The sequence below is a fragment of the Miniopterus natalensis genome, chromosome 2 (genome assembly GCF_054644295.1).
Source record: "Miniopterus natalensis isolate mMinNat1 chromosome 2, mMinNat1.hap1, whole genome shotgun sequence".
Lineage (NCBI taxonomy): Eukaryota > Metazoa > Chordata > Mammalia > Chiroptera > Miniopteridae > Miniopterus > Miniopterus natalensis.
In genome coordinates, this window is record NC_142082.1 from 143,824,746 (window position 1) to 143,838,930 (window position 14,185).

The window sequence follows — 14,185 nt, forward strand, 5'->3', positions numbered from 1 at the left end:
GAAAAGTAGATCTCTGGTGGACCCCCAACAGCTTTCCTCACACCTATACCAGTGTTTCAAACTCCACCGAGTTCTGGAGGTTTCTACATGTTTACAGTCTAACCTATGCCAATCCCAAGCTTTTATTTTTTTCCTTTTTCGTTTCCCAAATGGCCAATCAAGCATGGCGTGGTGCAGAGTACAGGACTGCAAGTTCAGAAACTTGTTTCCTAATCTCAGATCTGCTATGCACTTTATAACTTTGGGAAATGACTTCACTTCTCTGAAACTGGTAGACTAAACTACCTCCAAAAACCTCTACAAACACCAATGTTCTTTGATTCTCAATAAAACACAATATAGCCTGAGCTTGATTTAGCTCTCAGGTCTACATCTGCCAAGGTGGCCACAGGTTCCCGCAGATGCAGGGCCACAGAGAAAGCTGCCATGGAAACCGGAGCTGTAAGCAAAAATCGGCCAGCGGAACCAGAAGACGGCGGGTAAGGGGGTCGGGGGAACAAAAAAGCGAAGGACGAAAGGCGCACTAACTGTGTTCCGAGAACAAGGAAAAACCCAAACTGAAAGGGGTTCAGGGAAATTATGACTACAGCCTTAGACGCCTCCTTGGTTTCTGAGGCCTCGCCACACTGCGCAGGCGTTCCGCGGGTCCTTCATTGTGCTCTTTGACCTCCCGCCCAACCCCCTTCATCCGCAGCCGCCCAACGGCTCTTCCGGTGTTGGGGAGGCGGTTCCGGTTCGCGGCAGTTCCCGGGTTTTGCGTTCCGCGCCCGGCCGGAAACCCCTTCGTATAGCAGCCGGTTCCGGTTCGGTGAGTGGCGGCGGGAAGCTGGGGGAGGGGTGAGGATGGAGGGAGCCTTAGCCGGGAGGCAGTGCTGCTCGGGGCCCGGCAACCTGGGCTGGGCTGGGCGGAAGCCGGGACGGCTGTGGGGACGGCGCTTCTCCCTCTGCCCCGCCCCCTGGGACCACCTCCCCTCCCCCGTGCTGTTCGTCAGCGGCGACCTGGCCGGCGGCCGTTAGGCTCCCAGAGGCCGTTCCTTCAGGCCTTTTCCTTCTGGGTGGTGGGGAGGCGGTCTCCCTGCCGTTACCGCAACCCCCCTCTCAGCGCCCAGCTCTCCTCGTGGGGAAACAGGCCGGTTGGGATTTCGGGACTTTCCCGCCAGAGCAGGGTCATCTCTCACGCGAAAGCTGTTTTCACCGGGAAGATCAGCTTTCTGTAACACCTGCTTCCTCTCCCGCCTTCCGTGAGACCTGAATGATATTTCTCGACTACTTCTGCGTCTCACGTAAACATTTCTCCAACTCTTTTACTCTGGTGTCTCCCTGAGATGTGATATCGCTAGTGCCACCACCAGAAAGAGACGTCTGGACCTTCCTGCCCAGGTTCTGAAAATCCCCTTAACTGCCACGGTTTGCTTACCTGGCTCATCGCCTTCTGGTAATTCCCTTGAACCGTCTCTTTCTTGGTTTACCCTAACGTGGTCTCTCTGGATATATGCCCAGTTTCTCTTGAGCTTGGTGATTTCTGTTTATCGCTGCCTCTGCAGTATTTGCACTATCTTGTTGGCAATAACTTGCTCTTTATCACTTTCAAGTCAGCCTTGTTAAAGTCATTTCATTTCACGTTTGGTACACTTACTATATTTGGGGTGATGGTGATTATAAAATTTATGTAAAGCCTTTTGTAGGTTACCAACTATTTGACTTAGGGCTCTGGTTCTAATTGGATATTCTGGATGGAATAGACCAGATGGTTTCCTAAATCTTTATAATTTGTGTTCAGGATGCATATTGAAAGCTAAATGACACTAAATTTGAAATTACTTTTACAGTGGAACCTTAAGCATCTCTTTAAGCATAATTTCTCAACTTTCTTCCAATTTAAAGGTTCCCTTCCTCCTCCCACCCCAGTTCCATTTTGGAAGCCTCATTCATTTTTACCTGATTCCAATTAATTATCTCAACCGTAAAGATGGTCTTCATATCACTCATCTGATGAGTTAAATCTAGAGAGAGCAAATGGATTGAAAAACAGGTTCTGCTACTTTAGGCTAAGATGATGTAACTCTTAACTACTGCTTTGGAAGTCTTTTCTTTACCTGACTCCCACACCTGCCAATTGCTCCAGCTTTATTGTCTTGCTGGAAGTATCCATTTATGGATCTGACTTCAGTAGACAGTGAGCTGCTTAGCAGCACGGACCAGTTCTTATTGTTCTTATTCCCAGTACCTTGTATATAATTGGTGTACAGTAAATGTTTGTGAAAGAAGTTGAATACTTAGTATATAAAGTGTTAGAGTGTTGAAGTGTTTCCTATGTTAGAGTCTAATTGGGAGAGAATACATGTAAAAATATCAAAAACAAAAACATGATGATATATAGCACAACTTGTATCATATAACAACGTTTTCCAGAGTTCATAGTAGGGTGATTCACATGATCACTTCCACACCCTTTTCATATCATAAGTTGTTCTAACCACATCTTAGTCCTAGATAAAGCTAATTGTACAGTGGTTCTCTACAGTATATACTTTCTAATAACTTAATAGCTCTAAACATTCTCTTTTATAATCACCCCTTTGCATGTATATGAGCTTATAAATGTTTTACCATACTTGTTACATTCTGTTACTGTAAGGACTTTGCCATTTTTTTTCTTTCAGATTTTCTATTATCCTCTGTTCAGTTACTAACTTGACTTCACTTGACTATCTGTAACTGCTTATGTTCTTTCAGGAAAATTAATGACCAGTGTGAACTAGGAAATGAGTTATTGGAATACTTTTCTTAAAAGGAAAAAATGTTTGTGCTTGCAAGAATTTGGTGGCATCAAAGGTTCCAGATCCAGCATTTCATGTTGAATATTGGGGTTGAATATCCCTTCTACCAATGTTACTGCAAAGTGACAAAATGAAAGTACCATAAGCACACTGAAGAAGCTGGATATATTTGTATTAAAATGTAAATTTGGCTCTTTAATTATTAAAGTCATAAAACGGCATAGATTTCCCCAGAGTTAGCTAGGGATTACTTTTTATCTTGCTAAAGTGTATGAATCCTTGAATTGAGGATGTTAAAACGGGTGGGGAATTGCAGGCCGTACAGGGCCCATGAAATCATTTGGCCTGGCCCCGCCAAGGCAACAGCAGTTCCAGCCATTACATTAGGGGTGAGTTAATTAAATGTTTGGCCAAATATATAGCAGGCTAATTTTTAAGTTGATAATTTTGTATGGCCTGCAAATAATGTTGTAAATATCCAAGTGGCCCTTTACAGAATAAAGGTTCCCCACTCCTGTATCAAAGGATGAGAAGTTTTGTGATGTTTCTGAAATCACACTTGCTTGGAAGTCAGGATACCTGGAGTTTTGTTTTCCCTTTGCTCCATCTGTGTGATTTTAGGCAAGTCACTTAACCTCTCTGGACATAATCTCTAAAATTCTTTGACTTTTTGATTTCTTGTTTGCTTCCCTTTTCACATCTATCTCAGCAGTGCAAAAGAAGTTAACATGGGATTTGTTCTGCTGAGTACCAGGGTTTTAAATTGGCATCCTTCTTAATACAGCAAAAATGCTAGCGATGACAATTATGAAATGGCCTAATAGAATGAAACGTAGAAAAGCTACTAGTTTATTAGCTGATGGGATTCCCCGCTCTTCCCTAATCTGAGACCCAGGGGATTCTGCTTTATTAAAAAGGAAAGAAAGGGAAAACAAAAAAAGTAACTGGGAGAATTTCCAGGTGGATAGATGCGTTTTGTTAAGTTGAGCATTTGCAAACATATTTACAGCCTAGATCTAAGGTTTAAATTCTTTGGGAATCCTCACTGGCAAGACTAGGTAAATCAGATGATTACTCTGCTTAGTCTGTAGCTATGCCAAGAAAAGCTGAAGCCCCCTTTCTTTGTGTTTGCACTTCGTTATTGTGACCATACAGAATACCCGTTAGCATCAGCCAGTCTCCTTAGTAGATTGAAGCCCTGATGTTGCTACGTAGTTGATGAAGTATTCAATCTTTTTAAAAATAATGGTGATAGGATTATGAATAATAAAAGTGTGACTTATCATCCCTAGTCTTCTTTTCTTGGAAACCTACCAAGAAGCATGTGTGCCGAGAGTATGTTTATTAACCTAATTCCAAGCAGTTAGGCTTTTAACTTCCTTTTTTTGGGAAAATTGGATCTTTTAGAGGAGAAAGTAATTTCATATAGGCAAAAGGGCTTTTCTGTTTAGCAGTCTAACACTGGGTGAGAAAGTACTTACTGTAACCTCAACCTGCTCCTTGACTGTCCTCAGAGTGTCAGTAGCTTTACGTTTGGCTATTGAGTAAGACATTTATGAAAGACAAGTCTTAATAGGACCACCACAGGAATATCACTTGTTTATGAAGTGCTTTAGCATGAGCAGTGGACTGGGAATAATTCTAGGCTGTAATTTCAGTGTAGTCACTAACCAGCTTTATGACCAAATGCAACTTAATGTCCGAAGGGTTGGCTCTCCCCTCTTGCTTCTTGTCATACCCGTGCCTCTGGGTCGCCCCTCCTGCTGTTGAGCACCGACCATGCGTGCGATGGCCTCCCGCTCGCTTCTGTTCTCATTCTCTCCAGTCAAGCCAGCTGTTCTTACCACCTCATGCTTTTCTGACCTAAAAACACACATGTCACTTCTGAGTGGTTTCCTGTTTTTTAATTAAATGAAGGAGGTATTTCGGTGCGTAACATTTGTTTTCTGTCTTCTTCTATAGGACTTTGTATCCCTGCCAAAGTCAGTGATGTGAAAAGACCTGACATGGGTAAGACTGACTATGAAGTAGTCGTTCAGTCCTTCTGGTTACTCGAATTAGTTAAGCTGGAGTGAAAGAGCAGGTTTTTCTAACATTTTTAATATTTGCACTTTTGTGTATAATAATTTTAAGGGAGATCTCGTACTAATTGGCTAATATAGTATACCAAACAATTTTCTTTTAGTTGAGACATTGTCTATAGCATTATTTGGAAGCATTTTCTCATTCATTGTATTGAAAAAGCCAAATACACACTAGCAGACCTTTACTGTGTGCTAGGCTCTGTTCTAGTTACTTAAAATATATTTATTTAATTTACGGTCACCTTACAAGGGTAGCTATAGTACGTACAAAATAGGTACTGTTAGTATCCCCATTGTATTGACAAGGAAACTCAGACACAGAGGTTAAGAAAGTTGCCTAGGGTCACATAATTATAACTGGAAAGCCAGAATTTAAACTCAGGCAGCCTGGTTCCAGAGTCCTTGTCCTTTAGTACTATGTTATAGTTCCTTCTGTATGATAAATAATTTAATTAAGGTAAATTTTAAGTTTTATTTAGCTAGTGGCACTGATAATTAATTGTGACTGGAACATTTTCCACTATTCATAGTACTTTATGTCTGTAAAGGGGGTCAATATAAGGTCAGGACTAGTAGACAAGTTAAGAATAGGTTGAGAGCCCTGCCTGGATAGCTCAGTTGGTTAGAGCATCATCCCGATACGCCAAGGTTATGGGTTTGATCCATGGTCGGCACATACAGGAATCAACCAATGAATGCATAAATAAGTGGAACAACAAGTCAGCATTTCTCTCTCTTTCCCCTTTTTTCTCTCTCTAAAGTTAATAACATTTTTAAAAAAGAGTAGGTTGAAATCTATTCAGTTAGATCTTACAACATTCCATCTGCTCCTTTTTAATTCACATTAGTCTTCTCTCTTGTTTCTGTTTTTTCTTTTGCTTTGTCTACCTTCTCTTAGTCATTTTTTCCCTTTTTTCTCATTGCTGATATTATAAGTTGTTGAGTTCCCTTATTCTCATTTGTTTCTATTCTAGCTCTTTTATAACAAAGTAACAAAGGTCTCAAAAAATGGTTATAAAGATTCTGCCATAATATTACAGAAATTGAGCTAATGCCTGTTAAGAGCCATACAAATAGCCCAGCCGGGCGTGGCTCAGCAGTTGAGTGTCGGCCTAGGATCCAGGTTTGATTCCTTGTCAGGACACATATCTGGGTTGCTGCCTCAATCCCCAGTGGGGGCCGTGCAGGAGGCAGCCGATCAATCACTCTTTCATCATTGATGTTTCTATCTACCTTTCCCTTCCTCTCTCTGAAATCAATAAAGATATATTTTTTTTAAAAAAGAGCCATACAAATAAATACTGCTTTTTGTAGGAAAAAAGTTTTAGATCGATTAACTTTCAAAGCACTTTTTTTGAGTTAGAAGAAATAAACCAGATTAATAAGTGTTTCTTTTTTGAATTGTGAATTTCCCCCCCATTCTTTTTATAATTAAAATGTTTTCTATAGTTAAAACATTCAAAAATTTCTTTTGGGAAAATTTCATTATTTTAAAAATTTTGAATTTAGCTCTTGACAGTTTTGAGATTTCTTTCCAATGGTTATTTATGAAGGAGAGGTTTTATTTAACTGTAGGGCTGGTCTTTAGGAATTATTATTATTATTATTTTTATCCTCACCTGAGGACATGTTTTTATTGATTTTTAGAGAGAGAGGAAGAGAGAGAGACATCAATCGATTGCCTCTCATATGCACCCTGACTGAGGATTGAACCTGAAACCTAGGTATGTGCCCTGACTGGGAATCAAACCCCCAACCTTTTGGTGTGTGGGATGATGCTCCAACCAACTGAGCCACCTGTCTAGGGCTGGGAGTTACTTTTATTAGGTAAAAAGATTGGTGTGTAAGAGAGTAATTATTAAAGAATTATGTGACTTGAACTAACCCGGACTCTTTCCCCAGATGATATTGCTGATAGGGTGAGGATGGATGCTGGAGAAGTAACTTTAGTGAACCACAACTCCATGTTCAAGACCCATCTCCTGTCACAAACAGGTTTTCCGGAGGACCAGCTTTCACTTTCTGACCATCAGGTTAGGAATAATTTTCCTTCCTCAATGAATTATTTGGCTTAACTTTTTATCTGATGTAGTTTAAATGCCAAACTCAAAAGTATAAGCATAGATGTAAACTTTTTAGAATCAGTGAGCCTAAGTTTGAAATTCTGTTTAATATATTAAAAAGTTAAGACAAGAACCAGGCTTTGCATGAATTCTTTGACAACAGTACCTTTGAGAAAACTCTTTATTATTCCTCTGAATATTACAATGACCAATACTCAGATCTGTGTTGTTTTAAACTAGTATCATAAAATTGTTGAGCATTAAATGGGGTGTGTATATTTGTAAATATACAGCAGTTCTGAGATTTCTCTGTTCTACAAAGCTTATATTCTCCAAGGACCAGCAGCTTCAGCATCACCTGGGAGCTTGTTAGAAATGCAGAATCTTGGGCTTCACCCCATGCCTGCTGAATAAGAATTTACATTTTTTAAAACCTCCAGCTGATTTATATGCACATTAAAGTTTGAGAAGCTATATTAATAAAGCAGTCTTTCTCAGTAGAAAAGTCATTACTAATTTGAATGAGGTGATTCTTTGCTGTGTGAGTCTGGCCTAAGCTTATCAGAATGTTTAGCATCCCTGGCCCCTGTGTACTAAATACCTGTAGCATCTGCCCCCAATAATTATTTTAATAACTGAATATATATTCACACATTTCCAGATTTATGCTGGGGTACAGCACCACCCCTGATTCAAAACTAAAGTTTTCAAAAGAATCAAAACCAGGTTGATTTTTTCTGCCTTTTTAATATATGATACACTGGCTTTCGGAACAGGATATACTAAATGCATATTTATCTTCTCATGAGCATTTTTTAAATTAGGTTGTATAACAGATATTTTCCCCATTTTTTCCCTCTTGAAGCCTAAGTCATTTTATTAGATTGTCTGTGTTTTCCTTCTTATTAATATGTTGTTTAATTTCTAATATCTGTAAATAATTTATACAGGGGTTGGCAAAAGTAGGTTTACACTGTTTTTACACTGTTCATATGGAAAATAATACAATAATTAATAAATAATAATACAAGAATAAAGTGTGTTTCCCATACAACTGTAAACCTACTTTTGCTCCACCCTGTATTGAATTCTGAAATATGTCATAGTCTTGTTTAATGATATATTTTTTCTAGTATAAATTCTTATTTCATTTTATTGTCAAAATACGATTTAAGAAAAATCTTCTGCTTTGTTTAGATATTACCTTCCAGGCAAGGAAATTTGGATGGCTCTTATACATGTTCTACAAGAAGTGCAGCTTATGGTCCAAATTATTATTCAGGTATGACACATTACTTGGAGTCAAGACATTTATACCTTTCAGATTTCTTCCTAGCACATCACTTGTGTTTACTATCTCTAAAAGTATGAAAGCATTGTCAAAAGCAAAATCGCATTTTCTCAACTAAAACATCATTTTAATAAGCTGTGTATATGTGCCTGTGTATGTGGTTGTTATGATATTTTACTGATCTGGTCTCAACTAAAAATTTTTTAATGGGAAAGTTGTTTTGAAATTCATTCTCCTACTTGTTCATTATGTCATTGTAAAAAGCTACAGCTTTTTTTTTTAAAGATATGTCTATATGATGTAAAGGTTATTTGTATTGATTTAAAGCTCACAGCTAGCCTGTTTCTATTCTGCTTGAAACTATGAATTCTGAAAATTTATTTCTGCCCAAGTTTATCCCTCCATCAGGGCAGGAAATGTTAACTACATGTCTCTGTCTAGCACCTGCCACAGCCATGCTTGCATATTCAAGGGCTTGCCTATTCAACTTGTGATCCATGACAGAAGTCAGCATTCTCTAGGCTATTCTAGCCCCTGGTCCACCTGACTTTGCATCTTCCCTTCCTAAGGTTTGGACTTCCAAAGATCTCCTGGCTCTGTTTTGTGGAAATGAAAAGTTTTGTTCGTTAGCCTCCTGGCAGTATGACCCAGGAAGATATTAGTGTCCTCCTATCTTTTTTCACTCCTGCTCAGTCTCCTCACCCTATCACAAATGTGGGAATATTAGTAATACCACTGAACCTGCCTCAGTGAGATTTTTATGAGGGTAAATTGAGATAATAAATATGAAATGCAAATAATAATTATTGTTATTTGGCTTCCTCAGGATTCTTTGTCAGCAAGATGAGATCTCCTCCCCTAAAAAGACGTTAGTATGATGCTCTTTTAGATTTACATTATATTTAAGTGTCATTTAGGTGGGTGGTAATTTATCCCGGGTACTGGATTTCCTCTCCTAGCATGGGAAATGGTCTCCACATTAGAATGTGCTTAGTTTGTTTAGAAAAATCAGTCATCATCATCATTGAAAAATCCTTCCTGATGAGCAGAAAGCCTGAAATCTGGTTTGATAGCTCATTGTTAATCCTAGAGGAAGGACAGTTGAGTGGATAATGAAATCAGATCATTAATATTTCCATTTGAACTCAGGTTGTGTTTCCTTGTAATTTCATGTGCTGATTTACCATTGGGCATAATGTTTGCTTTTAGTTAAAAATAATTGCTCAATAATAAACAGTTATATAGAGAAAATTATATTCATAATCTCTTGACCATAATTCAACTCTTTCTTAACTCTGTTGCCTTTTCTGGTTTTTACCTCTGTGTACAGGCTTAGTGTACATTGTATGATTTGGTACTTATAATCTGTTTTTAGCCCAATATTTTTATTTTTACTTTCCATCTTTTTTCATGTGTTTCTTCATATTTACCTTTTTCTGTTAATTTCTAATAATCCATGGAATTGATATGCACATTCACAATTCTTTTTTTATTTTTATTTTTTAAATATGATTTTATTGATAGCAGAGAATGGAACTGGCAACCTCCTGGTGCATGGGATGATGCTCAACCACCTGAGCCACACCAGCTGGGCACATTCACAATTCTGTATGTGCAATTCCAAAATCCAAAAGGCTCTGAAAACCAACATTTTTTTTCATAATTCATTTGGCATCAAAACTTGACCTGAATTCATTCCTTGGCAAAACCTACATGAACTAACATGAAACTATTTATATTTTGTCTTTTATCTATCTCTGTAAATATGAACATTCATACATTTTATGCACATATATCAGTATGTGTGATTACATTGTGCTGCTTCAGCTTATGTGGAAGCATTACATAGTATATTCCAGGTTATCTTTCTAAAATTCCAGAAATTTTAACTCTGAAACAACTCAACCCAAGGGGCTGTGATTTAGGATAATGAGCTTGTGCCTTCATTTGCTTTATTGTTTTCCCTGTAATTTAGGTCCCCTTCACTCTTGCCATTTTCAGCTTTTATAAATCACATTACTTAAAAACATGTTATATATAGCATGTTTTTAAAAATTTTAGTAGACCTTTGATACTCACCTTTGTAATCTCAAATCATCATGTTCTTAACTATAGTGATATTTGACCAAATTCCTGCTTTTCATCTCAGCTGTGTGATTTTTGAGAGTTACATTTTTCCTATATTTGTTTTTATACAACAAGTTGATCCTCCTCTTAAAATCTTACACTGACATTTTCTCTCATTTAAAGACCGTCTTTTTAGGAAAAGAAAAAGTTACTTTTTATAATAGTTACTGCATACATGATGATGAATGGAGAATAACAAAAGTGAATGGTAAGGCCACATTGAAATGTGGATGCTGAGCTATTAGACTTATTCTTTAAATTACAGCCTGAAGCAGTTTGCCTCTACCAAATTTCCCCTAGTCACTGACAAAAAAAAAAAAAAAAAAGGCATGTCACAAACCTCTAGGGTCACTCCTTAGCAACAAGAGTTTTAAGTCTTGAATGCCAAGGGTCTATATACCTTTTTCTTATAATGAAGTCTTTAATTCAAATCTACTTTTTACCATGTACTTTTTAAAACTTTGTTTCTTTGCCATACCCCTTTTCCAACTCATTGCATGTCCTACGGAATTTTGTCTCTGCTATCTCCTTTGGATGTATTATTTTCTGACAATCTCCACATTGATTTCTGTGGTCAGTCACTTTGAGCCTTACCTCTTGATTGGGCTAGATTAGACAATGGTTCCCAAGTTTACCTGCCTTAGTTTTCTCATTCTGACTGTGTTGATATTTCTCTCCTCTCTCACCTTCCTGTCCTTTCCTTCACCAAAATGAAAACGAACACAGGAAAGCCTCAAAATTTAGAATGTAGGATCTTGAGCTTTCTTATTGCTTTACTTGATCTGCCTCTTGATATAAAGTAGCCTTCTCAATGGCATGTGACAGAGAGGCATATCAAGCTTTTAACAATCTGCTTCTTAATCCACTTTAGATTATTAAAAAATTGATTTAAAAACAATTTTTAGAAAGCAGAGAAAATGCAGCACTTTCACTTTAATAACTTGGTGCTGGTCAGGCTGTAAGACCTCTTGATTTTATTAAGAGTACAATTGAAAAGAAAATTAAAACATTTTAAACCCTAAACAAAGAAATGTAGAGTAAGGTGAAATGATTTTGCTCATGCTTAGAATCTTTATCAGTGTCTTCTCTTTGAAAATATGTTAAATTAGGTTGCCAAACTGGCATTTAGTAGGTAAGATGATTTAAAGCATCCTGCTGTTTATAATAACTAAATAAGTCCTGAAGTTAACAGGAACTACTGTTGGTTACTTTCATAGTAAGTGATTGATATACTTTTTTAAAGACATAAAGTTTATTTGATTATGTCCATAAAAGTATTGCCTGTCCTGTATAAAATTAATAGAGAAAAGTAGGAAAATACCCATTATTTTATTGGAATAGAGCCAAAATTAAATTTTAGTTTTGTGTGTGTTTATGTGCACATGGTAAATAATCTTATTTGTGGCATAGGCAGTCTCATTTCTTAATGATGACAGAATACCAGGCTAAATCTCACCAAAAAATGAGTGTCGGCAATCCCATTGGTCCCTCTCTAACTTTGTTTGATCACATCAGCAATAGAGGACTGTTCAGTGATTTCATTGAGTAGGGATAGAACCACCTTATTCTGGTTAAACAGACTGCTTGATTCTGTGCCTTTCCCTTGCATTTTATTTTTATTTTTTTAAAAATATATCTTTATTGATTTCAGAGAGAGGAAAAGAGAGGGAGAGGGAGAGAGAGAAGCATCAGTGATGAGAGAGTCATTGATTGGCTGCAGCCCTCAACCTGGGCATGTGCCCTGACCGGGAATCGAACCCCGATGGCCTGGATCCTAGGTCGATGCTCAACCGCTGAGCCACGTCCGGCTGGGTTCTCTTGCATTTTAAAGCTGAAGTCTGTCACATGCCCTTGAGCAGGCTACTCTGGTTTATCCTTAGTCTCAAATTTCACATCTGTCAGGGTAATTTTCATTTTTTGGTAGACATCTCTAGTGAGACCATTCCCTAATCAAATTTTAGCAAAAAGTGTGAGAGACAAAAATTTCTATTATTACTTTGCATTTAATTTAAAGATAATTTTCTGGTCCTTTATTTAATGAGACTCATGTTCATTAGCCTCATGTCTCTATCTTGAAAGTAATGGTAATAGATGCTAAGCATGATTACAAAGGAGAAAGGTTATAATTCATTTTGAAAGTAAATTTAATCATTAGATTAGATTTATCCACTGGTGAATCAACTGGTACTAATACCACCCTGACTGCTGCTTTTTTATATCTTACTTACCCTGAATCCTGATAATCCTGATCAATTGAAAACAAACAACATAATACAAAACTTACAGTTTTTTCAGCCGCCATACTTTTTGGAGAGAGTATCAAGAGCTACATTAAATATTTTAAATAACGTAAATACACAATGTGCAAAGTTCTATAGTAATATGCTTTGAAAGAAGATCTTCAATGTGATGTAGATAGACCAAAAAATTTAGGAAGTAGAGAATTATCATTCTTGTTTTTCCACTGATGCTCCTCTCAGTTCCAAAGCCTAACATCTGAAGTTATTTTGAAGGTGTTTTAAATTGTTTAGTCCTGATGATTAGGAGAGGAGGGTATAGAAATTATTCTCAGCTGAAACTTGGAAATACAGGGTGTCCCCGCAAAATGTATATACACTTTAACAGCTGATAGCTCAATTTTGAAAATGAAATGTTATTTTAATAAAAACTGACTTTATAATTATTTAAAGTGTGTGTATACATTTTTAGGGGGACACCCTATGTTTATCATCTTTGCTTGTAAGCCACAAGTCAGAAAATTTAAGAAATAATTCTCACTTAGCCTGATTGCAGCAGCAAGCATTGGAGTATTGATATGTCTGTTGATTATGGCATTAAGTGACTGAAGGATACCATATCAGAACCAGATGAACATGATGGGTCATTCTTGCCATAAGCTGGCCAGAATAAGCAGCAGCTAGGTTATCTCTGCTCTTAGAGTCTCTCAGTTGTGAACATGGTAATTAAAAACAGGAGATACCAGCTGCTTATTAAGCAATAACTGTTGTTCATTTGAATTACAATTCTCGGCCCTCCACCTGCTTTCTTACTGGTCTGGCCTACCTTCTTTCAGGCCCAGGCCTGGGAGTGCTTGCAAGATATAGTTGGGGTAAAATGTTGACTTTTGGTGGACACCACGGAGTCACATTGATGCAGATAAGGCACATGGCTGTGGCAGGATTCAGCTCCTTCAACAATTTTCAGGTTAGTATGGCTGAATCAATTATAGTTTATAGAAGTTCCCTTACTGCAGACTTTACTGGCAGTTGAGACTGGGATCTTCCATGAGAGACATGGTAATATGCCACATTACTTTAGAATACAATGTTGGACATGGTTGCAGTCATATGGAGAACCACTGTAGGTATTCAATTTATTCAAATTTTTATTTCTTTAGATAACCCTTCCTTAGACAGTTTTCTTGGCTCAGGAGACTTAAGAACCTTTGGCCAGAGTGCAAATGGCCAGTGGAGAAATTCCACTCCAGCATCAGGTGCAGCTTCACAAAAATCAAGAAACAGTAGAAGTCTTTACCTCGAAACCCGAAAGACCTCAAGGTAGGTATTCTGGCTGCTTAGTTCATAAGCCCTTCCTGCGATATAAGAGAAAGTGGCTATAAAATAGTCGTTACATTGGCATTTTAAAAGAGTAACACCATTTTTGAACTTTAAACCAGAGAGATATGGAGAAGTCCATTTTAAACTTTCAACTTTTAATTTACTCAGTGCTGAATTTTGGTGACAGCCAAATCTTATCATTAGAGGAGAGAGTTTTGAGGGACATCTTGTTGGATATGCGTATATTGGGACCCTTCAGGATCTGTACAGCTATTATGAATCT

At 37.7% G+C, this 14,185-nt stretch overlaps 1 protein-coding gene across 3 annotated transcripts in view; it reads left to right on the forward strand.

Annotated features, from left to right (window-relative positions):
- The first annotated feature begins 623 nt into the window (after positions 1–623).
- The window catches only part of SENP1 (SUMO specific peptidase 1), a 47,018-nt gene continuing 33,456 nt past the window's right edge, over positions 624–14,185 (forward strand). Inside the window, exons 1-6 of one of the 3 annotated variants that reach the window (XM_016201195.2) lie at positions 1,301–1,435; positions 4,743–4,790; positions 6,767–6,897; positions 8,125–8,209; positions 9,045–9,086; positions 13,743–13,902. In XM_016201195.2, coding sequence (XP_016056681.2) covers positions 4,787–4,790; positions 6,767–6,897; positions 8,125–8,209; positions 9,045–9,086; positions 13,743–13,902 — 422 coding nt within the window. In that variant the 5' untranslated portion in view covers positions 1,301–1,435; positions 4,743–4,786. Of the gene's footprint in view, positions 809–1,300; positions 1,436–4,742; positions 4,791–6,766; positions 6,898–8,124; positions 8,210–9,044; positions 9,087–13,742; positions 13,903–14,185 lie in introns of those variants that run through there. The other 2 variants (XM_016201199.2, XM_016201197.2) reach the window with 2 other exon arrangements.